The sequence below is a fragment of the Bombina bombina genome, chromosome 1 (assembly GCF_027579735.1).
Source record: "Bombina bombina isolate aBomBom1 chromosome 1, aBomBom1.pri, whole genome shotgun sequence".
Lineage (NCBI taxonomy): Eukaryota > Metazoa > Chordata > Amphibia > Anura > Bombinatoridae > Bombina > Bombina bombina.
Window position 1 is genome coordinate 655,401,298 of NC_069499.1, and position 25,730 is coordinate 655,427,027.

The 25,730-nt window shown below is 39.9% G+C and overlaps 1 protein-coding gene across 1 annotated transcript in view; it reads left to right on the forward strand.

Moving 5' to 3' along the window:
- SH2D1A (SH2 domain containing 1A) overlaps positions 1–16,962 on the forward strand; it is a 146,496-nt gene extending 129,534 nt beyond the window's left edge. Inside the window, exon 4 of the mRNA XM_053691470.1 lies at positions 16,102–16,962. Coding sequence (XP_053547445.1) covers positions 16,102–16,106 — 5 coding nt within the window. The 3' untranslated portion in view covers positions 16,107–16,962. The remainder of the gene's footprint in view (positions 1–16,101) is intronic.
- The last annotated feature ends 8,768 nt before the right edge of the window (positions 16,963–25,730 follow it).

The window sequence follows — 25,730 nt, forward strand, 5'->3', positions numbered from 1 at the left end:
AAAATGACACCAAGGAGTTTACTACTCTCTGTGAATACTCTCTCCTAGAACGACTGTATTTGTGGACATGTCCACCAAATGTGCAAGATTGATCCCTCCTCCCCGCAGCCCCTCCAACACTCCCCACTTGTCTGCGGGTAAATTTTGTTCAATCTCTGAGGTGTCAGATACCACCTGCTTAAGAATTTGTAATGCATTTCTTGAAGTCTCATTGAGATCGATGCTTTCTTAGCTTTATTAAAGATCATGAGCCAGTCTTTTGTATTGATATCAGAGCCCAATTCCGCCTGCCATGCATCCACATAGGAAGGCAAGGTGTCACTGCTTCCCATCAACAGCAACTTGTATAAGCGTGAAATCAGGTGCACAGGGGGGTGCGCTATCATGCAGATAGTTTCGAAAGGTGTCTTGTCTCTTGTGAAAGGAGCACTGCCTCCATGGCTAGTTACATAGTGATGGAACTGCGCAACTCTAAACCAAGAGGAAAACAGCCAGTGATCCCACTTTTTCAGGTTCTCCTGTGTCTGGAGTTTGCCCTCATGAAAGGTGTTCTGTATAGCCGCCCTGTTTGCCAAGCCATTGTCTGGATTCTCGTGCACTGGTGTAACTGGTGAGTTTGTGGATGAGACATGGTCTTCCCGTTTGATTAGATTATCCCAAGTGTGAAAGACATCTTGCAACAGGGGATATTGTTTGATCAATGGGTTCCGGCCCTGTGCCGCAATCCAGGCAAGCGAGCCTACATTACCTCTTTGCAAAATTTCACAATCTAGCTCTATCCAGGCTCTATTGGTCCTGTTGTGACACCATTGGACCAAGCACTGGAGGTTTATTGCCCTAAAATATTCTCTTAGCAGTGGGACTCCCGCGCCTCCCCTATCTCTGAGCAGATACATTGTTTTTTTCCTGATTCTTGGCCTTATCCCATTCCAAATATATGCTTCCATTTCTGATTGAATCTGGTGGATGAGATGCATCGCTGATGAAAGAGGAAATGTTTGCATCACATACAGCACCCTGGGTAAGATGTTCACTTTAACTACATGGATTCGGCCCATCCATGATATAGATTTGTTTTTCCATTTGGCCGTATCATCCACCACTTCGTCCTTGATCCATTTGTAATTTATATCAACAATCTCTTTAATTGTGGGAGTCAGGGAGATTCCAAGGTATTTCAGATAATGCCTAGCTACCCCAATTGGGTACTGAGAGCTCACCTCCCGGAAATCATTAATGGGTACAGATGGGTTGAGCAAAAAATCGGAGACTTTCCCATATTCCTCAAATTCCGCCAATAGCGCTCGCAGAGAGGTTGATGTATCCAATATAAGGAGAAGGATATCATCAGCATACATAGCTATCTTGTGTTCCTTCTTGCCGACTGTTAAGCCTGCAATGTTAGGGTTGTTGCGAATTTTGCATGCCAACGCTTCTATCACTAGGGCAAATAACAGGGGGGAAAGAGGGTACCCCTGTCTTGTGTCGTTAGTGATCAAAAAGGGCTTAGAGAACATACCATTAACGCGTACCTTTGCACTCGGCGTAGAGTACAGGGAAAAGATCATATAGATAAAGCCACTCCCGAACCCCAGTTTGGCCATAGTATGACGCATAAATAGCCAATTGACCCGGTCAAAGGCCTTTTCTGCATCCGTGGAGACTAAGGCCAACGGCGCAGAATTAGCATGGGCATAGGATATCAGTTGGATCACTCTGAGGTATTATCCCGAGCCTCTCTGGCTGGGATAAACCCCACCTGATCTGTGGAGATCAGTTGTGGTAGAAGCCTGCAGAGGCGATTAGCTATGGCTTTTGCCAGAATCTTCACATCTGAATTGAGGAGTGAGATTGGCCTATAGCTACTGGGTTGATTTTTGGGTTTACCCTGCTTATGAATAACTGAGAAGTATGCCTCAAGCATCGAGCTCGGGAGGTTTGGGACCTCTGCTAATTGATTGAACATCTGGAGCAGGTGAGGCGCCAACTTGTCAGAGAAGGTTTTGTAATAACGCATACCGAACCCATCCAGGCCCGGACTTTTGCCCACCGGAAGGAGTTTAATAGCTAATTGTATCTCCTTTAAGGTAAATGGGGCCTTGAGTCGGTCAATCTCTGTTTGTGCAAGTTTCGGCATCTCTACCCCATCCAGATAGTCCAGTATTGCTCTCTCCGGGGCAACTCCAGACGGGCACCCTAAATGCTCTTGATCTGGGGAGTGGATATTGTAGAAGGCTTCATAGAAGCTCCCAAAAGTATTTGCGATGGCCTGACCATCACTGTGATTATTTCCATTGCGGTCCACCATTCCATATACATATGTTTTTAATCTCTGGCGCGCTATTGGCAGGGCAAAAAGCTTCCCCGCCTTATTGCTCTGTTCAAAGTAATATTGTCTAAGCCACAGTGCTTTTTTTATGTTCTATTTGAAGATAGCTCAAAAGAGCTGATCTGGCTCGGGTGAGGTCTGTTTGTAACGATGCATTGGCAGGCTGTTCTTTATGTACAGTTTCGGCTTGGGTCACCTGTGCAAGGAGAGTATTACAGGGAGTGCAGAATTATTAGGCAAGTTGTATTTTTGAGGATTAATTTTATTATTGAACAAGAACCATGTTCTCAATGAACCCAAAAAACTCATTAATATCAAAGCTGAATAGTTTTGGAAGTAGTTTTTAGTTTGTTTTTAGTTATAGCTATTTTAGGGGGATATCTGTGTGTGCAGGTGACTATAACTGTGCATAATTATTAGGCAACTTAACAAAAAACAAATATATACCCATTTCAATTATTTATTTTTACCAGTGAAACCAATATAACATCTCAACATTCACAAATATACATTTCTGACATTCAAAAACAAAACAAAAACATATCAGTGACCAATATAGCCACCTTTCTTTGCAAGGACACTCAAAAGCCTGCCATCCATGGATTCTGTCAGTGTATTGATCTGTTCACCATCAACATTGCGTGCAGCAGCAACCACAGCCTCCCAGACACTGTTCAGAGAGGTGTACTGTTTTCCCTCCTTGTAAATCTCACATTTGATGATGGACCACAGGTTCTCAATGGGGTTAAGATCAGGTGAACAAGGAGGCCATGTCATTAGATTTTCTTCTTTTATACCCTTTCTTGCCAGCCACGCTGTGGAGTACTTGGACGCGTGTGATGGAGCATTGTCCTGCATGAAAATCATGTTTTTCTTGAAGGATGCAGACTTCTTCCTGTACCACTGCTTGAAGAAGGTGTCTTACTGAAACTGGCAGTAGGACTGGGAGTTGAGCTTGACTCCATCCTCAACCCGAAAAGGCCCCACAAGCTCATCTTTGATGATACCAGCCCAAACCAGTACTCCACCTCCACCTTGCTGGCGTCTGAGTCGGACTGGAGCTCTCTGCCCTTTACCAATCCAGCCAAGGGCCCATCCATCTGGCCCATCAAGACTCACTCTCATTTCATCAGTCCATAAAACCTTAGAAAAATCAGTCTTGAGATATTTCTTGGCCCAGTCTTGACGTTTCAGCTTGTGTGTCTTGTTCAGTGGTGGTCGTCTTTCAGCCTTTCTTACCTTGGCCATGTCTCTGAGTATTGCACACCTTGTGCTTTTGGGCACTCCAGTGATGTTGCAGCTCTGAAATATGGCCAAACTGGTGGCAAGTGGCATCTTGGCAGCTGCACGCTTGACTTTTCTCAGTTCATGGGCAGTTATTTTGCGCCTTGGTTTTTCCACACGCTTCTTGTGACCCTGTTGACTATTTTGAATGAAACGCTTGATTGTTCGATGATCACGCTTCAGAAGCTTTGCAATTTTAAGAGTGCTGCATCCCTCTGCAAGATATCTCACTATTTTTGACTTTTCTGAGCCTGTCAAGTCCTTCTTTTGACCCATTTTGCCAAAGGAAAGGAAGTTGCCTAATAATTATGCACACCTGATATAGGGTGTTGATGTCATTAGACCACACCCCTTCTCATTACAGAGATGCACATAACCTAATATGCTTAATTGGTAGTAGGCTTTCGAGCCTATACAGCTTGGAATAAGACAACATGCATAAAGAGGATGATGTGGTCAAAATACTCATTTGCCTAATAATTCTGCACTCCCTGTATATTGAGTTTGTTTCTCCCGACATAAGGCTGATGTGTGTCTAATCAAGATACCCCTCAGGACACATTTATGTGCCTCCCATATAGTGGTATCGGCAAAGGCGTCTCCTGTGTTCAAGCGATAATATTCCTCGATTGTGCTATCTAGAGTCTGTTTTAATGCTTGATCATCCAACAGGGACTCGTCAAGCCACCACACAAAAGGAGTAACCAGGATTTCCAGCTACTCAATGGTGCATCTCACTGGTGCATGATCCGACCTTTGGCCTATATGACTGCTGGTTGTGATAGACAGAATCCTGAAAATATCAATCAGCACCTGGATCACTTGCACGCCACGTAGGGGTACCACCAGACCCTACCAAATGTATCAATAAAAGTCCAAGCGATGTGATAGACAGACCCGCCGAGTCTGTGAAGATATAGTCAATTCTCGTATATTTCCCATGTGGGTGGGAGTAGAAGGTATATTTTTTTTCGTGGGGTGTAGGGTGCACCATATGTCATGAAGGACCAAATCCCTCATAGACTTGGCAAGGCGCCTAACCACCCTGTGAGAGGTGCTAGAAAGGCCATCTGACGTATCCAGGTTGGGGCAGAATGAAACATTAAAATCTCCTCCCATGTAAATAATCCCCTTTTGAGTTTCTAATATTTTGTGTTACAATTTTTTAAAGAAAATGTCCTGAGCAGCATTTGGGGAGTAAAGATGAACAGAAGTCACGGGTTTACCATATAAAGTTCCGACAAGGATCAAGTACCTGCCATCAGGGTCTCTAATGATCTGCTCCCTCCGGAAAGGCACTCCAACTCCAAACAGTATTCCCACCCCGTTTTCTTTAGAGGGGCCGGATGCAAATTATGCTACTGGCTATTGCCGATTATACCATTTTGGTTCCCTATATTTTGAGAAATGCGTCTCCTGATGTCAGGTTCTGAGGAGGAATTGTTCCTTATATAGTGGATCACAACTGCAAACCCTGTATTAGGTGGAAGTGCAAGGTTTCTTATAGATAGACCCCTGTTAACTTGTTACAGGAGTAGGTATTGGAAGTCCATATAATCTGTAATAAGCAAGGAAGGTGCGGTTCTGTAATAGACTGGTTTAAAAAGTTCCTTTAGTAGTTAGTAATTGCTCTTAGTATGTGCGTAAGGTATCACAAGCTGTAAGGCATTAACTTCAGAGGTGTAGCAAGTCAGAGCTGTTTAACTCTGGAGGGAGAAGTGCTTCGTAGCTGCAGCAGCAGCGGCTGTAAGGGTGTGCGCTAACTGACCAATCAGGACGCTGGAACGGCTGACAGGCAGAGAGGACACTGAGCGTACACAGGAGACAAACGAACAGGAGCGGTAAAGTTAGTTACCGGCTGGAAACAGACAAGCCGTAAGTAGAAGTTCAGCTCAGCGGATACAAAGCTTTAAACCAGCGGCTTTAGTGAAAGTTCCGGTTGACTGGAATACAGAGGTAGTAGCTGCAGAAAGCGTGGATTGTAAGGTGCTTGCTTGGATGTTAGCAAGGATGGTTAGAATCTTGGGGTGTATCCTTAAGATAGATGGTATTGTATGTCAGGCACAACACGTAGTGCAGATAGGATAATCCAGAAAGTAGTAATTTTAGCTTTAGCCAGGAGAAAGAGTATCTGTGTCAAGCTAACTTGGTCAGTAACTCAAACTGATTAATTGGCAGGTGGAAGGGGGAGGAGTAGCCTTATGTAAGGTTTGTTTAAAGGTACATGCATGCTGACAGGTACCTGACAGATCCCCTCGTCAAAGGTGCTGCACTGCAGTACCAACATTTGGTTTGTCCGGAGGATCCCTGTGGAACCGGGCGATAAGGCGAGTGGCATTAACATAAGCGATAGGCTCCCAGGAATCCTCATCCGCGGAAAAACCTTTCCATCTTATTAAGTACTGTAGGTGACCATGATGTATTCTGGAGTTAAGTATGGAAGAGATTTCATAGATACTTTCATCGATGACCACCGGAGGGGTCGGTTGTCAGGATGTCTGTTGCCTGGTAGGGAGATAGGGTTTCAAAAGAGAGACATGGAATGTGGAATGCACAGGAATCTCTGGGGGGAGAGCTAATGTGACAGCATTGTCGTTTATTATTTTAATTATTTCGTATGGTCCTATGTACAATTGGGAGAACTTCTTTGATGGAGTGTTCAATTTTAAATGTTTTGTTGAGAGCCAAACCTTATCCCCTATTCGGTAAGGAGGAGGTTTACGTCTTTTTGTGTCATAGTACTGTTTATATTTTTGTTGAGCCAGTTTGATATTTTCCTTAAGGAATTGTATGATATCCGATAGAGTTCTGGAAGTCTTGTCTACTTGTGGAGAAGCAGTATTGAGGTGTGAGTAAAGATGGAATGTCGGGTGGTATCCATAGTTTGCATAGAACGGAGAGCACTTTGTGGTGGAGTTTAAGGTGTTATTGTACGCAAACTCTGCCATAGGTAAGTTATTTTCCCAATCATCCTGTTGGTGGGAGCAGTAACAACGTATGTACTGTTCTATCCATTGATTAATTCTCTCCGTTTGTCCGTTTGTTTGCGGATGGAAAGCAGTGCTGTAACGATGGTCAATCTTTAAAACAGAGCACAGGTGTTTCCAATACCGGGAGGTAAATTGCGAGCCCCTGTCGGAAACTATAACCGAAGGCAAGCCATGGAGACGTACAACATGTTTTAGGAAGAGGGCTGCAGTTTCTGTACCAGTGGGTAGTTTGTGATGAGGGATAAAGTGGGCCATCTTAGTGAGGAAATCCACTACTACCATGATGGTGTTAGAGTGGTTAGAGACTGGTAGCTCCACTATGAAATCCATACCCACTGTGTGCCACGGTCTGTCGGGTATTGGAAGTGGCTGGAGTTTGCCGAATGGTTTGGACCTTTCAGATTTGATGTATGTATCCACGGTTCACTGAAGATTTGGCCACCAGTAATTCCTTGTGATAAGTTCGCTAGTTTTGCGAATGCCTGAGTGGCCTGCTAGGGGAGAGTCGTGATGTTCTTGGAGTATCTTTTGCCTTAATGTGGGTGGTATGTAGATCTTGCCATGTACATGATTGATACCTCTGGAATCGCGGTGCTGTAGATCCTTGGAGAGGGTGGTGTCTGATTGTTGATGAGAGCACAGTGTGGAGGAAGCAAGTCTTGAGATACCCAAAAAATGTTGGGGATTTAAGATACTTGAGGGCTGTGTAGGTAAACTTGGATGCTGTAAGTGTCTAGAAAGTGAGTCTGCCTTCCCATTTTTGCTACCAGGTCGGTAAGTGATCAGGAAGTTGAATCTGGTGAAGAACAGACTCCAACGAGCTTGTCGGGCTGAGAGTGTTTTACAGGTCTGAAGGTATTCTAAGTTCCTATGGTCAGTGTAGATGAGAATCGGGAGGATGGTCCCTTATAAGAGGTGTCTCCAATGTTCCAGGGCTGACTTAATGACCAGAAGTTCCTTCTCTCCGATAGCATAGTGTTGTTCAGCAGGCGTCATCAGCCTAGAGTAGAAAGCTACAGGGTGTATGGGTTCAGTAGTAGATGTGCGCTGTGAAAGAATTGCCCCCAGAGCATACTCCGATGCGTCAACCTCCAAAATAAACTGGAGTTTTGTGTCCGGGAACCGAAGAATGGGAGCAGTGGTGAAACTACTTTTGAGGGAACAAAAAGCTTTCTCGGATTCTGGATTCCAAAGGAAGTAATTTTGTGAGCCAGTAAGAATACTGAGGGGCTTTGCAATCTTGGAAAATCCTTTGATGAACTTTCTATAAAAATTAGCGAATCCGAGGAACCGTTGGACATCCTTTTTGCAGCAGGGAGTAGGCCAGTTGAGGATGGCTTCAATTTTGTCATTTTCCATTTTTACACCAGACGAGGAAATGTTGTAACCTAGGAAGGTTATCTCATTAGAATGGAACGGACACTTCTCCAACTTAGCATATAAGTGATGGGTCCGGAGTCTGCCCAGAACCCAACGAACATGTTTTTTATATTCTTCCATGGAGTTAGAGTAGATGAGGATGTCGTCTAAATAGATAACGACGCATACGTCCAATAAATCCCTGAAGATATCGTTGATAAAGTATTGGAACGTAGCAGGGGCGTTGCAAAGCCCAAAAGGCATCACCAAATACTCATAAAGTCCGTATATTGTGCGGAAAGCGGTGAGCCACTCATCCCCTTCTCTGATCCTGATTAAGTTGTACGCCCCTCTGAGGTCTAGCTTGGTGTAAACAGTTGCCTTGCTGAGGCGTTCCACCAGTTCTGAGATCAATGGAAGGGGGTCCCTGTTCTTCTTGGTCCTCCTATTCAACTCACGGTAGTCGATTATAGGGCGTAAGGAATTGTCTTTATTCTTCACAAAAAACATCCCGGCTCCTGCCGGAGAAGTAGAGGGACGGATGAAACCCTTCTTCAGATTTTCATACAGGTAACCCTTTAAGTGATCCAGTTCAGGCTGCGAAAGCGGATAGATGTGTCCATAGGGAATGTTTGAACCAGGTAGCAATTCGATAGGACAATCATATATCCTATGTGGAGGCAAGGATTCTGCCTGTTTTTTGTCAAAGACATCCTGGAAATCTTGGTATTCAGGTGGAATTGTTGGGGTTGATATGTGTAGTATATTCTGTTGGGGGTAGCAGGTATCACTGCAGTATGCAGAATCCAAGTTCACTTGTAAAGTCTGCCAACAAATTGAGGGCTGATGTTGTTGTAGCCATGAGAGACCCAATACTAGAGGGAACAAAGGAGAAGGAATAACATCAAAGCATATTAACTCAGTATGTCCCTTACCAATTGTGACTTTAAGTGGAAAGGTGTGGTGTGTGATAGGACCAGAGCTCACCAGGGTACCATCAATGACACGTATAGAGACGGGTACTGCTTTCACACACAATGGAATTTTATTTTTATTTAGATAGATAGATCAATGAAATTTGCATATGCTCCGGAATCAATGATTGCTTCCGCTTGAAGGGCCTGGAGGTCCCACTGCAATGATAAGGGGAGAGTACAGTAAGCAACATCAATCACCTTGTTCGTTAAACAATTTCTAGTGACAGTTAACTTACTTCTTTTCTGACATTGTAGAAAGGGATAATTTTTTACTGGATGAGTAGAAGATGCACAATACATTCAGAGATCATTCTGCTGTCGGCGGTGTCTCTCTTCGAGTGTGAGTGGGCCTTTAGTAAAGCCAATCTCCATGGGAACAGTAGTTTCTTTTAATCCATGGGATGTTGAAGAGGATCTCAAAGGTCCTTCTGACTGTTGGCGTTCAGAGCGTCTCTCTCTAATCCTGCGATCAATCTGTATGGAGAGGTTCATGATACCTTCCAAGGTATTGGGCAATTCAGTACGTGCTAGCTCGTCCTTCAGGATATCAGATAGACCCAAACGATACTGATTTCGTAGAGCAACCTCACTCCATTCAGAGTCTTTGATGTAAAGCTTAAATTCTGAGCGGTATTCCTCTACTGGACGTCTGCCCTGTCTGAAAGAACGCATCTTGGCTTCTGCCGTGAGCTGTTTTTGGGTATCTTCATAGAGCAAGCTCATTTGTGTGAAGAAATCACTCAGGGAAGTGAGGGTCGGATCGTTATTTTCAAATAGATTGTCTGCCCAAATCCTAGCTTCACCAGACAAGAAGGATATTACAGTCATAACTTTTAGTCTCTCAGTTTGGTATGTCCTTGGGCGCATCTGAAACAGGAGATAACAGGCGTTCCTGAATTGCCTGAAACTCTTCCTGTCACCTGAGAATCTTTCAGGTAGGCAGACCTGAGGTTCTGGTGTATTATCCCTTAAGGCTGCCCTCAGGTTGTCGTTTTGCAATTGGAGCTCTCTGAATGCCTGTGATAATTGATCCACACGTTGTGTGAGGTTATAGACCACGTTGGGGAGGTCTGCTGGATCCATTTAATTTTAGGGCCAATTAATATGTGAGGTTCTGAGGAGGAATTGTTCCTTATATAGTGGATCACAACTGCAAACCCTGTATTAGGTGGAAGTGCAAGGTTTCTTATAGATAGACCCCTGTTAACTTGTTACAGGAGTAGGTATTGGAAGTCCATATAATCTGTAATAAGCAAGGAAGGTGCGGTTCTGTAATAGACTGGTTTAATAAAGTTCCTTTAGTAGTTAGTAATTGCTCTTAGTATGTGCGTAAGGTATCACAAGCTGTAAGGCATTAACTTCAGAGGTGTAGCAAGTCAGAGCTGTTTAACTCTGGAGGGAGAAGTGCTTCGTAGCTGCAGCAGCAGCAGCGGCTGTAAGGGTGTGCGCTAACTGACCAATCAGGACGCTGGAACGGCTGACAGGCAGAGAGGACGCTGAGCGTACACAGGAGACAAACGAACAGGAGCGGTAAAGTTAGTTACCGGCTGGAAACAGACAAGCCATAAGTAGAAGTTCAGCTCAGCGGATACAAAGCTTTAAACCAGCGGCTTTAGTGAAAGTTCCGGTTGACTGGAATACAGAGGTAGTAGCTGCAGAAAGCGTGGATTGTAAGGTGCTTGCTTGGTTGTTAGCAAGGATGGTTAGAATCTTGTGGTGTATCCTTAAGATATTGTATGTCAGGCACAACACGTAGTGCAGATAGGATAATCCAGAAAGTAGTAATTTTAGCTTTAGCCAGGAGAAAGAGTATCTGTGTCAAGCTAACTTGGTCAGTAACTCAAACTGATTAATTGGCAGGTGGAAGGGGGAGGAGTAGCCTTATGTAAGGTTTGTTTAAAGGTACATGCATGCTGACAGGTACCTGACACATGAATATACACATTATCCCCACCCATTCTATGCAGGTCTCTAGTGACAATTGCTCGTTTCCCTGGGCTGTTGAAGCCTTTAACATTGATCGTGACAAGTTCCATGGACAAATCACTAGGGACCCTCATTGCTCTCGCCATTGGTGCGGGGTTCCGATCGGGTCAGTTAGGGGAGCGGATGGGGAGAGGGGAGATGGAGGGGGAAGAGGGGAGATGGGGAGGGGAGGAGAAAGAGAGAGAGAGAAAAAAAAAGAAATCAGGAAGTAAAGAAATAAATTGCTAGCTGTAAGACTAGATATGCTTCAGAGGATCCTCAGACGCTAGTCTAGTCTAAGGATAAAGAAAAATATAGATCCAATCAGCCAATAGGATCGAGCTGGCATTCTATTGGCTGTTCTAATCAGCCGATAGAATGCCAGTTCAATCCTATTGGCTGATTGCATCAGCCAATAGTATTTGTTCTACCTTCATTCCGATTGGCTGATAGAATTCTATCAGCCAATCGGAATTGAAGGGACGCCATCTTGGATGACGTCATTTAAAGGAACCTTCATTCTGTGTTTAGCCATCGTTTGAAGAGGATGCTCCGCGTCGGATGTCTTGAAGATGGACCCGCTCCACGCCGGATGGATGAAGATAGAAGATGCCATCTGGATGAAGACTTCTGCCCATCTGGAGGACCACTTCGCCCGGCTTGGATGAAGACTTCTCCCAGCTTCGTTGAGGACTTCGGCCCATTTGGGTGAAGACATCTCCCGGTAAGGTGATCTTCAAGGGGTTAGTGTTAGGTTTTTTTAAATGGGGGATTGGGTGTGTTTTAGAGTAGGGTTGGTTGTGTGGGTGGTGGGTTTTAATATTGGGGGGGGAATTGTAATTTTTTTTCAGGTAAAAGAGCTGATTACTTTGGGGCAATGCCCCGCAAAAGGCCCTTTTAAGGGCTATTTGTAATTTAGTGTAGGGTAGGGCTTTTTTTATTTTGGTGGGGCTTTTTTATATTTTGTTAGGGGGATTAGATTAGGTGTAATTAGTTTAAAAATCTTGTAATTTCTTTATTATTTTGTATAATTTAGTGTTTGTTTTTTTGTACTTTAGATCATTTTATTTAATTGTAATTAATTGTATTTAATTTAGGTAATTAATTTAATTGTAGTGTAGTGTTAGGTGTAATTGTAACTTAAGTTAGGTTTTATTTTACAGGTAAATTTGTCTTTATTTTAACTAGGTAGTTATTAAATAGTTAAAGGGCCATATACACTCATTTTTTCTTTGCATAAATGTTTTGTAGATGATCTATTTATAAAACCCATGAAGTTTGTTTTTTTAAAAATGTATAGTTTTGCTTATTTTTAATAACATTGCTCTGATTTTCAGACTCTTAACCAAGCCCCAAAGTTTTATTTGAATACCGTCAGCTACCTTCTCCAGCTTGCTCCTGTTTGTGTAAAGGGTCTTTTCATATGCAAAAGAAGGGGGGGGGGGGGGGAGTGTCTTATTTCCCACTTGCAGTGGGCTTTCCAACTACCTTTTCAACAGAGTTAAACTGAAAGCTTCTAAGTACGTTTTTAAACCATTTTATACTGGATTTTTATATCAGTATCTGTGCATCTTATTCTTTATAGTAGTGTCTATTACATACAGTTATATGAAAATGAATGTATACTGTCCCTTTAATAACTATTTAATAACTATTGTACCTAGTTAAAATAAATACAAAGTTGCCTGTAAAATAAAAATAAACCCTAAGCTAGCTACAATGTAACTATTAGTTATATTGTAGCTAGTTTAGGGTTTATTTTATAGGTAAGTATTTGGTTTTAAATAGGAATTATTTAGTTAATTGTAGTAATTTTATTTAGATTTATTTAAATTATATTTAAGTTAGGGGGTGTTAGGGTTAGGGTTAGACTTAGGTTTAGGGGTTAATAACTTTATTATAGTGGTGGCGACGTTGTGGGCGGCAGATTAGGGGGTAATAAATGTAGTTAGGTTGCAGCGACATTGGGGGCGGCAGATTAGGGGTTAATAAATATAATGTAGGTGTCGGCGATGTTGGGGGCAGCAGATTAGGGGTTCATAAGTATAATGTAGGTGGCGGCGGTGTCCAGAGCGGCAGATTAGGGGTTAATAATTATAATGTAGGTGTCAGCGATGTCGGGGGCGACAGATTAGGGGTTAATAAGTGTAAGATTAGGGGTTTTTAGACTCGGGGTTCATGTTAGGGTTTTAGGTGTAGACATAACTTTTATTTCCCCATAGAAATCAATGGGGCTGCATTAGGAGCTTTACGCTGCTTTTTTGCAGGTGTTAGGTTTTTTTCATCCGGCTCTCCCCCATTGATTCCTAGGGGGAAATCGTGCACAAGCACGTTCAGCCAGCTCACCGCTAACGTAAGCAGCGTTGATATTGAGGTGAGATATGGAGCAAAATGTTGCTCTTCACTCACTTTTTTGCGGTTAACGCCAGGTTTGTAAAAACCCGTAATACCAGCGCTGTCTGTAAGTGAGCGGTGAGCATAAACTTTTTTTTAGTACTGATGTTTTGTTTCTATATAATACATTTAACAACCTATATATGTAACCAGATTCTCTTAAAGGGTCAGGAAACCCCAAAATTTTCTTTCATGATTTGGATAGAACATACAACTTTTAAATGTACTTTTTTTCTCAAATTTGCTTAATTATCTTGGTATCCTTTGCTGAAGGAACAGCATTGCACTACTAGCAGCTAGCTGAACACATCTAACTAGTCAATCACAAATTAAAAATGTGTGCAGGCACCAATCAGCAGCTAGCTCCCACTTGTGTAGGATATGTGTGTATTCTTTTCAACAAGGGATATAAAGAGAACGAAGCACATTTGAAAATAAAAGTTAATTTAAAAGTGTCTTAAAATGACAAGCTTTAACAGAATCTTTCAAGTTTAATTTTGACCTTCCAGTCCCTTTAAGCACTTGTCCTTGTGAAATTTTCTAAGAAGTCTCATCAGTACTCTAATCTAAGGTCCATTAAAGAATGTTAGAAAGACATCAGTACCTTAATCTTTGGGTAATATACATCTTTTTTTCGACATATCTGCGTATTAATCCTTATTTACTGCTGGTAACGTATCCCACATACATTTTATAAACATTTATGTGTTATTTATAATATGATATCATTCAGTATTCACCTATTCATGATTTGTGGATTCCATTGTAAGATATGCAAACATTATTTAAAAAAAAAAAAAAAAAACCATATACAAATACAAATCCCCATATCCAGAATTCAGAAATCCAAACTTTTTAATGAATACTTTTTAAAAATAAAATAATTACAAATTATTCTTTTTCCATGCCTGTAAGTCACAATTTTCTCTGCCTGTGTCTTTGCTTTGCTTTATGTGTTCTGAAATGCAAATAATAGTCTTTATCTATATAAAACTTTTCTGATTACAGTAGAATATTATCTTACTGAGGAGAGGACTATGTATACAAAAGTATTACACATTATATAAAACTGCCTTTAGGTTACAGGTATAAGCTGTTTTATGTAATGTAAATATTGCCTAAATGACATAAGATAGCTTCCCATTTTAAAGATGTAAACATTCCAAAATCCATACTATTCTGAAATCCAAACCTTTTTCCGGTCCCAAGCAGTTTGGATAAAGGATTTTCTACCTGTATAGAAATGTATTCTCTATGGAGCAATGTATATCCCTTATTTGATAAATTTTGCTTTTAGCCAGGCATGGTTAAGACTTCTAAATGATGCAGTCAATGGCATCTTGTATCATATAAGCTCAGGCGAATTTCTGGTTTCAGAACATGTTTGTACTTTGAGATATTGACCTATGAACATAGGAAGCAACATATCCATGCTCTGAGTGCTGGTTTTCAGTACAAGTGTGTATATCCACGAGGCAAGCATTTCACCACTGGTCTTTAGAAATGTCTTCACTTTTTTCAAAGACTTCTAAAAAATTGAAGTTTAAAGGGATAGTAAACACCAAAAATCTTATTGTTTAAAAAGATAGATAATTTCTTTATTTACTATTCCCCAGTTTTGCATAACCAACACTGTTATAGAAATATACTTTTTAACCTCTATTATTAGCTTGTATCTAAGCTTCTGCAGACTGCCTCCTTATCTCAGTTCTTTTGACAGACTTGCATTTCAGGCAATTAGTGCTGACTCTTAAATAACTCCACGTACATGAGCGCAATGCTATTTATATGAAACACATGAACTAACGCCCTCTAGCTATGAAAAACTGTAAAATGCATTCAGATAAGAGGCGGCCTTCACAGGCTTAGAAATTAGCATATGAGGCTACTTAGCTTTAGCTTTCATCTAAGAATACCAAGAGAACATAGCAAATTTGATGATAAAAGTAAATTAGAAAGTTGTTTAAAATTACATTCCCTATCTGAATCATGAACATTTTTATTTGGACTTACTATCCCTTTAAAAAAGAGCTCGCAATTCATTGTTCTAGCACCATCCAACATCAAAAGGGCCAGCTACTCTGAATTAACTCTCAATGCAGTGCCTTATTTACATACCCAATGCCCTGACTAAATAAAGTTGTAAGTGAAGCAGAAGAGAGATTTGAAAAAACAAACAAAAAAACTGAAAATAAAATAAAAGTGAAAGTATGTACTAGCGAGTGAAGCCCATAATGAGAACCTGTTTGGTTGATACTAAACTATATGGTTAACTTTATGTTAAATGTAAGTGGCTAGAACCACTCCAGATACAGATGTATGCAAACCAATTAAAAAGAATAACATTTAATATACTGCTCATATATCTCTCAAGGACATTAGCCGAGAGGGACAGTAAAGTCAATAATACATTTTCATGATTCAGACAGAGCATGCAGTTTTTAACAACTTACCAACTTATTTCTATTTTCTAATTTGCTTTGTTCTGTTGAAAAGCATACCTACTGGACAAAGCGCTACTGGGAGCTACCTGCTGATTGGTCGAGGCACATATATGCCTCTTGCCTTTGGCTTACCCGATGTGTTCAGCTAGCTCCCGGTAGTGCATTGCTGCTCCTTCAACAAAGGCTACTAAGAGAATGAAGAAAATATGATAATAGACGTAGATTTTTTTTTAAGTTGTATGATCTGAGTCATGAATTGGGTTTCATGTCCATTTAAGTGATAATTTACAGTTACATCCTTGGTCATGGTATAACATATAAGCAACCATTGTTAAATGTGCTTTCTGTTTGTATTACAGGATGACTGAAGACGGAACATTTGTTTCCTTTGTGGAGTAATACAATCTATTTTCCTGACTGTTCAGCATGGATGTCAAATAATTTCCAAGTTTAAACGTGTTTTAAATGGAATCCATTATTTTATGTATATATGTATATGTTCAATAAATCCATTTGAATGTCTTACATGTTAGATGTTTAAAGGAACACAACTTACAGGACTTGAAATTAGTTATTTTTAAAGGGTGAGGGCACTTACTGAAACATACATTTGAATTAAATATACAGGTCGTTTTTTTTTGCTTTCATTTAATTCATAATTGTGCACTGTGGTAGTTTCAATTGTGTGAAAATACAGTCAAGCAATAAAATGCTACAATCCTTTACCATATGGTATAATCTGTGTTTGGGGTGTAAAATTCCCTCTAAAATAATAGTACAATCACCACTTTTCTCTTTCTATCATAGATGTATATAATATAATGCATCGTTGCTAGGATTTGAAAACAAAATTCATGGACACTTTGCTGCAGAGCTATGCTCATATACTGTATGGTTTGCATTACTCTGTCCATTCTTATCCACCCAAAAAAAGCACATGGCTTAAACACATAGGAAATGCAATATGTAAACTTTTATGATTGAGATAGAGCATGCCATTTTTAAATTCACTTCTAGCAATGCACAACAATAAGCTGTTAAATGGTGGCTGCGCACACTTGTTTTTTGTCATTGGCTCACCGGAGGTGTTCAGCTAGCAAGTGCAATGTTGCTTTGTAACTGACCTTAAATTATGTATTTAATCATTTTCAGAGATTAAATACATGGCTGTATGTGAGCAATACAACAATAATAAATAATAATAAAATTGTTCTAACATATTAGAGCATTTTCTTTTTGCATTGTTTATAGAGCTGTGATTCAGGTTAAATCATCAAGTTACTCATCACTTCAATTACTCTCAAGCACATATTTGGCATAGAAATAATACCTTTAGAGCAAGTAACAAAATAATTCAACATCTATATAGTAGGACACCACAAAGTACCCTAGTTTATATAGATGTTGCACAGCCTGCAATTAGACAGTTATGTTACCTCAATATGTTTAACCTGCTAACTACTGTTTTGGGGCTGGAATGGAATGGAAGACAATATATTTAAATATGTCAGGAATTTGTTTCTTATATTTTACTTTTGCTAAAACTCTATTGAAAGCTTCACAAGTAGGTGACATTTTATGAGGTAAATATTCAATTGTAGGTCTTTGCTGCAGCAGTGATTGTGGGAAGTAGGTTAATAAAATCAGAAACGCCCAAGTAAATCTGATTTTTTTTTTTTTGTATGGTCTTTATTCTAGTCTCACAAAATGAAGAGCCTGAAATCAATTCCTTCTAAGCAATGTCTCCATGTATAAATTGAGTACTTTACTGCACACAATATTAGTAAACTAAATAAAAACTATATTCAACAAGGCACTGACATAAAGGGCAGGGAAAGGAAGCCAAAAATCAGGACTTATCTGAGAAAAACGGGACGGTTGGCAACTATGAAATGTATGTGATATATACAATATAAATAAACTTGAATTCATAATCAGAACCTGCCCTAATCTACACCACCAGTAGGTCTTAATCAATATGCACTAAATTGTCATTATTGCTCTACTGGGCAGGTTTTTCTTTAAATCCGTTTATTAGGTCTCCCTAGCAGCCTAAATTTTCCAGATATCTGAACTAGAGCCCAGAAGAAAAGTACAAATTTTAACTTTCCCATATAATTTATGCAGAACAATTTCATAACATTTTTTAATGTGACTAAACAATAATTAGAATTTTTCATCATAAAACACAAGTAATTATTATGGGGCATATTTATCAAGCTCCGTATGGAGATTGATGCCCTTTGTTTCCGGTGAGCTTTCAGGCTCGCCGGAAACAGAAGTTTTTGTTAGCTAACAGAGTACTGAACTGGCCAGCAATGAGTCCAGATCTCAATCCCATAGAGCAACTGTAGAGAGATTGAGAAAAGGAACCCTTCCCATCTGAGATACCTGGAGCAGTTGGCGAAAGAATAGTGGTCCAAAATTCCAGTAGAGAGGTGTAAGGAACTCATTGATGGTTACAGGAAGTGATTGATTTCAGTTATTTTTTTCCAAGGGGTGTGCTACCAAATATTAAATTGAGGGTACCAATAATTTTGTCCAGTCCATTTTTGGAGTTTCGTATGGAATGTGTCAGAGTAGGCTTTTTTTGTTCCACTTTTTTGTGTCATACCAATACAAGCAAAATAAATAAAGATGAGAATGCCTAAACATTTTTAATTGTAATTTTCCAGCCTCTGTATGGACAATTCACGTTGCTTCTGCTACAAAAATAAATATATATATATATATATGTGTGTGTATATATACTGTGTATATATATATATATATATATATATATATATATATATATAGACGTGGACTCCTTGCTCAGTGTGCTTAGAGGAATATGGCTACACCTCACTGACGAGGCCCAATGAAGGCCGAAACGATCGTCTGGGGTTGCTGTGTTCCTTGTTCAGAGAGAAATTGCCTGGTATTTCGGCGCTGGACTGACCGTAATAGGCGGTATCAGACTGATATACTACAGGAAAGTTCCACTCTGTGAAAAGCATTACTGGGCTAAAAAGTTGCACCCAGGTGGTAAATCGCCATAGAACAGGCTAGCAATGGTATTGATCCAGTTGTTCGTTCCTGTGAGTGCACTTCTCTCTATATGTATATATATATATATATATATATATATATATATATATATATATGTGTGTGTGTGATTCTGCATTGCACCCCACCCCCCTAGTGGTGAGAGAATACATGGTGAGAGACCACAAGGTGAGAATAAAAACTGAGGATGGGCAGATTCAATTCAGATTGCCTTGTGAGATGATTCAAGAAGTGGAACAACTTTTCTGTACGCCCTCACATTAATATTTGGCACTGCCTGCAATTCATCAAGGGCCTGTTTTGCTACTGTTAGACCATTTCATTTTTCTTGGTGAAGTCTGCAGGGACTTAAATGGACATTAAACACTTTGAGATGGTAATTTAAAATGACAAATTGTATATATATATATATATATATATATATATATATATAAACGTTGCAATATACTTTCATTATTTTGTCTCCTTTTCCTGTAATTCCATTCTGAAATTGTGAGCTTTTCAGTTCCTGCTACAAATGGAAGTGCAGAACACTGTTATATTCCACGCAGCCATTGGATGCACACTTAAGTTACCTATTTATAACTGTCCATAATTGACCACAGCAGAGAAGGTAACCCAAGTTACAACATGGCAGCTCCCTTATTTTTTCAATATTTATACAGCTAATGAAACTTTAAAAAATTTGCTGCTTAAACTTTTCTTTGAATGTATCATTCTACCTAGCATTTTTTTAGTCTTTAATGTGCCTTTAAGCTATAATATTTAGATCATCAAGTAATTTACTTCTACCGTTCATCTGTATCATATTGTCTTATTTGCTTATACATCCATTACTGCTGTTTATTTTTCTATTTTTAATAAAAGCATACTATATAGAACTACTTTTTTAAATGATCTGACTTCTTATTTGTCTCAGTGCTGTGGGTTCCCCCAGATGTATTTTCATTAAGTGAAGGCACTGCAAAACTAAGGGGACAGCAAATCTTGGAAACAATTATGTATTATAAGGATCGCCGTACCTTTTAAAAAGTGACAGCTTTACCCAGAACGGGAGTGTGCTACATTAAAGGGATATGAAACCCACATTTTTTCCTTCATGGTTCAGATAGTGGGGCATATTTATCAAGCTCCGTATGGTTTCTGGCACCGTGTTTCTGATGCCCCGTGTTTCTGGCGAGCCTGCAGGCTCGCCAGAAATAGCAGTTATGAAGCAGCGGTCACAAAGACCGCTGCTCCATAACCTGTCCGCCTGCTCTGAGCAGGTGGACAGACATCGCCGGAAATCAACCCGATCCAGTACGATCGGGTTGATTGACACCCCCTGCTGGCGGCCTATTGGCCGCGAGTCTGCAGGGTGTGGCGTTGCACCAGCAGCTCTTGTGAGCTGCTGGTGCAAAGCTGAATACTGCGAGCGTATTCAGCATTGCAGACCTTGATTAATTGGGGCCAGAGGATGCAGTTTTAAACAACTTTCTAATGATTTCTATTATCCATTTTTCTTTAGTCTCTATTGTTGAAAAGCAGGGAAGTATGCTTAGGAGCCAGAATATTATCCATTTGCAAGAACACTAGATGGCAGCGCTATTTCCTGCCAGGTAGTGCTGCAGACACCTACCTACAGTAGGTATCTCTTCAACACAGAATATCATGGAACAAAGCAAATTTGATAATAGAATAAAATTGGAAACTTTTTAAAAATTGTATGCACTGTCTGAATTACAATATAATTATTTAAATGTCATATCCCTTTAATTTGAACAGTGAGATCAGATGCACTGTGATTAGACAGCAAACCCATGACAAGTTTTCTTTATTATTTAAAGGACAGCTATAAATAAATAGCACTTTTGGCTGGATAAATGTATACTTTGAAATTGCTTTTTACAGAATTATGTAAAATGATTTCCAGTTTACAGTAAATGGACATGAAACACATTTTTTTATCTTGATTCAAATAGATCATACATTTCTATTTCTATTATCAATTGTCTTTAATTATCTTGGTATCCTTTGCACTAGTTGCAGTTAAACCATTTTATGCCTCAGAAGATATTTGTTTTGTAGACGGACTGACAATTCTTAGTGATCATGTAAATGCTTTTAAAATCAGACATTTATTAAACATTTCACATTTTATATATATGATAATAATATTATTTATATATATATAATCTCTGATGAAGCACATGTGCGCATGCGCGAAATGCGCCAGATCGTTTGGAATGCACCTGTAATCTGCATCACTACCACAGAATAAACTGTTGATTTGCAAGAGGACCTGGTCTCTTCTTCATTTTTTTTGTATACATTTTATATATAATAACCTAGTTCTTTTAACAGCTCAAAGTAAAAATCAGAGTTTGTAAAATGTTTGTCTTCTGATATGAGATCTGGATGGCGATATTGACTACAATAAACTTTTAAAGTTTTCGTACATATCATGAAAGAGTCACACCCTGTGCTATTCATCAACAATAAGAATACTGCACTATACTGACACTGAGGGCACTTGCTTTCAATCAGCCGACTCTCTGTGGCATTTAAATTAAAAGCTTCACCAACTTTCTCTGGCTCACATTTCTATACATTGTCAAAGTTGCTCTTTGCTGCTGAATGATATTTTGATAGCACTTTAGGTCACAGAGAGTCTATTATGTTTTGTGGAAATTATTTAATGTCTCAGTATCCATATCTTGTTTGAACATAACATTTCTGGGGATTTGTTTTTCATTTTTATCCAGATCAAAATGATCAAAAATGTTAACTCTAGCTCTATGAAGGTTTCTCATTAACAAGAAACACAAGTGCATACAATGAATCCCATATGTATTCCTGATCAACTGAAAATATATATATATATATATATATATATATATATATATATATATATATATATATATATATATATATATATATATATATATATATATATACTGTATATAAATGTTTTAATTATCCTGGATTTAAGGTTGTAGTGCTCAGTTGAAATATATTTATTTCAAATTATAAGTGTGGATGATCCATACAAGGAGGTAAGAGGGATATAACTTGTCTGCTTGGTATTGCAGCAACAGCTGCCTACATTTACCACTGCAGAAACACGTTTTTGCAGCCATGCTGCCTTGTAGTTACATCTGATCCCTCATTGTCTTCTACACTTAATAATCCTTGGCTAGATTCTGCCATTTCGTCTCATAAAAAATTACAATTCACATGTAAGGTTAAAGGGACAGTCTAGGCCAAAATAAACTTTTACAATTCAGATAGAGCATGTAATTTTAAACAATTTTCCATTTTACTTTTATCACCAATTTTGCTTTGTTCTCTTGGTATTCTTAGTTGAAAGCTTAACCTAGGAGGTTCATATGCTAATTTCTTAGACCTTGAAGGCCACCTCTTTCAGATTGCATTTTAACAGTTTTTCACCACTAGAGGGTGTTAGTTCACGTATTTCATATAGATCCTGGTTTCTCAACAGCCGGGCCGTGGCCCAGTACCGGGCCGTGATAGCACTGCTGGTGGGCCCCGACCTGTCATGCCCCCACTGCACACTCTTACCCCACTGCACACCAGGGGCAGACTGATACGAATCAAGGCCACAGGAACACTGTCTCACACTGACCAAAATGTATTCAATTTTATGCAAATGAACATGGTAGCCTCCCTGCCCTGCCCCCAACAGGCGCCCCAACCTCCAGAGCCAGGACCTCCAACATTAAGGTCCAGAGAAAGGGCACCCAACCTCCAGGGCCAGACCCCACACTCCATGGCCCTCACAGCAACAGACCCCCGCCAGGGTCCCTACTAAACCCACACTTTTTTGCATAGTTACCGATAGGGCAACTGAAAACTCCAGCTTAAGGAATGCACCAGGATCCGTGGAGATGCCATTTGTGGGCCCCCCTACTTGCCTGTCCCTCGGCCCAGGTCCTATTTGCCTGGCTGATCAGCCTGCCTACTGTTATATACTGATCAGCCTGCCTACTGTTATATACTGATCAGCCTGCCTACTGTTATATATATATATATATATATATCTATATATATCAACCGGGCCCTGGACATGTCTAGCTAAAATTTACCGGGCCTTGAGGTCACTTTGGTTGAGAACCACTGATATAGATAACACTGTGCACGTGCACGAGAAGTTATCTGGGAGCAGGCACTGATTGGCTAGACTGCAAGTCTGTCAAAAGATCTGAAAAAAGGGGCATTTTGCAGAGGCTTAGATACAAGATAATCACAGAGGTTAAAAGTATATTATTCTAACTGTGTTGGTTATGCAAGACTGGGAAATGGGTAATAAAGGGATTCTCTATCTTTTAAAGCAATAAAAATTCTGGTGTAGACTGTCCCATTAATGGAAATTGTGTAATCATGAGCAGAAATTATTCCAGTTAAGTATTCTCATATAAGTGTCTTTCAAGACATTTTGCAGAAGTAGAACAAAGGAAAACTTGAAAAGGCAGGCAGGAGGGCAATATTCTTGTGTCTGCTGCATGGTCCAGCAGAATGTAATTTTCAGTCTGGTCCATACGAAGATAAAATATATTAGTTGCTTCCTCATGTTCCTCATGTTCTGTCTCATGATACATTTCACAATCAAGACACATAATCATTTGTGAGTCAAAGTCAGGAGCTGAGAGGTCAGTAAGTAATCAGGCAGAAGCACACAGATCCAGAAGAATAATTAGGTACACAGCTCCAAAATGGCCTGGAGGTCAGTAAGGGTCAAGAAACACAGCAAGGCATCAGGCATAAGTTGTAACCCAGAAGTAATTCCATGGTCAAACCAGAGTTGGGGGGGGTGTCAGGAATTAGGAACTCAAAGATCATTATAAAATAATATTCAAGCACCAAGTGTTGGTCTCACAAACAATTTACAGATTCCTGTACCTTTCATGGCACCCTTAGCATGTCAGCATCATGTCTAGTATGAACTTTATAAATTCTGTCATCTACAGCAGTGACCTTGAGATTCGCTCCATGTTATGTTTCTTAACTAGAACAAGTATCATCTTTGATGCACATTGAATTCTGCGTCAAACTGCAACCCGCATCCTTTTCAGCACAAGTTGGCGACTGAATGAGTTGACATCTGGGTTATCTCCAGTGCAGCTTTATGCACCTGAAATGTGACAAACAGATGGAGGAGACATATTATTGTCTCTGCCTCCTTGCAAGAGCTTTAATTAACTTATTTTTCTACATGATTATGACAGAAAACAGGACAATATTCCAGTGTATAGTCCTCTCTCTCCAATGTCTCTAATGCCCTGGCAGGAAGAGGATGGGTAAATAAGGTAAGGGAAGATGTCATGAATATATTTTTTATCTGAAAAAACACTTTATTGCATCACAATGTATGAGTAATTTACATTTTTCATTTAAAGTTGTAATCTAAACTATATTTTTTATTAAACTGGGAAATCATAGAGCTTATGCAAATGTAAACTGAGCATGCACAAAAACGTAAACATTTTTTGCAAACAAATGTACAAAATGTCAAGATATTCCACACAAAACAGCCTGAAATGTTTTTTTGTTTTTTTTCAAGCATGAAGGCTGTTGCTTTAAATTAACAAAAAAATCATGTGAAAACATATGCAAAATACTTTTCTTATGTATAGGGATTCTGCTGTTAAGGGATTTGCTTTTTTTCATGGTGCAAAGGGGTAAAACCTTTTAAATCGCTACAATGTAGTTGTAAACAAATCTAGTGACCGCTGGATGTTAGCAGCCTTTACATACAAATATGATTTACTGGCAGCTTATTATAAGCAGCGGTTCCAATCCCACCACTGCTGCTATTCTATCCTTAACCCCCCCACTGCAAATAATATCTTAACTACCACCTCCCCTATCACAACCCCTCTAAAGACTACACACCCTACAAATGGTCCAAGTATACAATAAACATCCCATCCCATAAACTCTCCCCATGAGAAACCTCCTCTAAATGCATCTATGTGCCCATTGGTAAGGGTGTCCTATGTGATACCCTCCCTCATCAAAAACATACTCCCAAATCCTAGCCACCCAAAATTACACTAAATAAAAAATAAAACACACTTAAAAAACTTACTTTATCCAAAATCATTAATAAGGATCTCCAGTTTTCAGTCTCTATTGTCTATTAGCAGCAGTGAACCTTCCTATTGATGTTTGCTGATTCTAATAGGTTCCATATATTTCTTTTTTAGCATATTTGATTGGTCAGTCAGCTTAGTCAATCACTTTCACTATTGTGTATTGTGAATTCGTGGGCTCACTGTCTCAAAATAGAACCAACCTATCGGCTAGATTACAAGTTTTGCGTTAGGAGCTATGCCGTGCTAACGAGCAGTTTTTTCTCACCGCTCACTTACCTGCAGCTCTGGTATTACAGGTTTTTACAAACCCGGCGTTAACAAGCAAGAAGTGGGAGTAGAGCAAAATTTTGCTCCATACCACACTCCAATACCAGCGCTGCTTAAGTCAGCGGTGAGCTGGTCGTACGTGCTCGTGCACGATTTCCCCATAGACATCAATGGAGAGAGCCGGCTGAGAAAAAGTCTAACACCTGCCAAAAAGCAGCGTAAAACTCAGTAACGCAGCCCTATTGATTCCTATGGGGAAACACATTTTATGCTTACACCTTACACCCTAACATGAACCCCAAGTCTAAACACCCCTAATCTTACACTTATTAACCCCTAATCTGCCACCCCTGACATCGCCGACACCTACATTATTCTTATTAACCCCTAATCTGCCGCTCCGGACACAGCTGCCACCTAATTATACTTATTAACCCCTAATCGGCTGCCCCCGACATCGCCACCTACATTATATTTATTAACCCCTAATCTGTCGCCCCCAATGTCGCTGCAACCTACCTACACTTATTAACCCCTAATCTGCTGCGCCCAACGTCGCCGCCACTATATTAAATGTATTA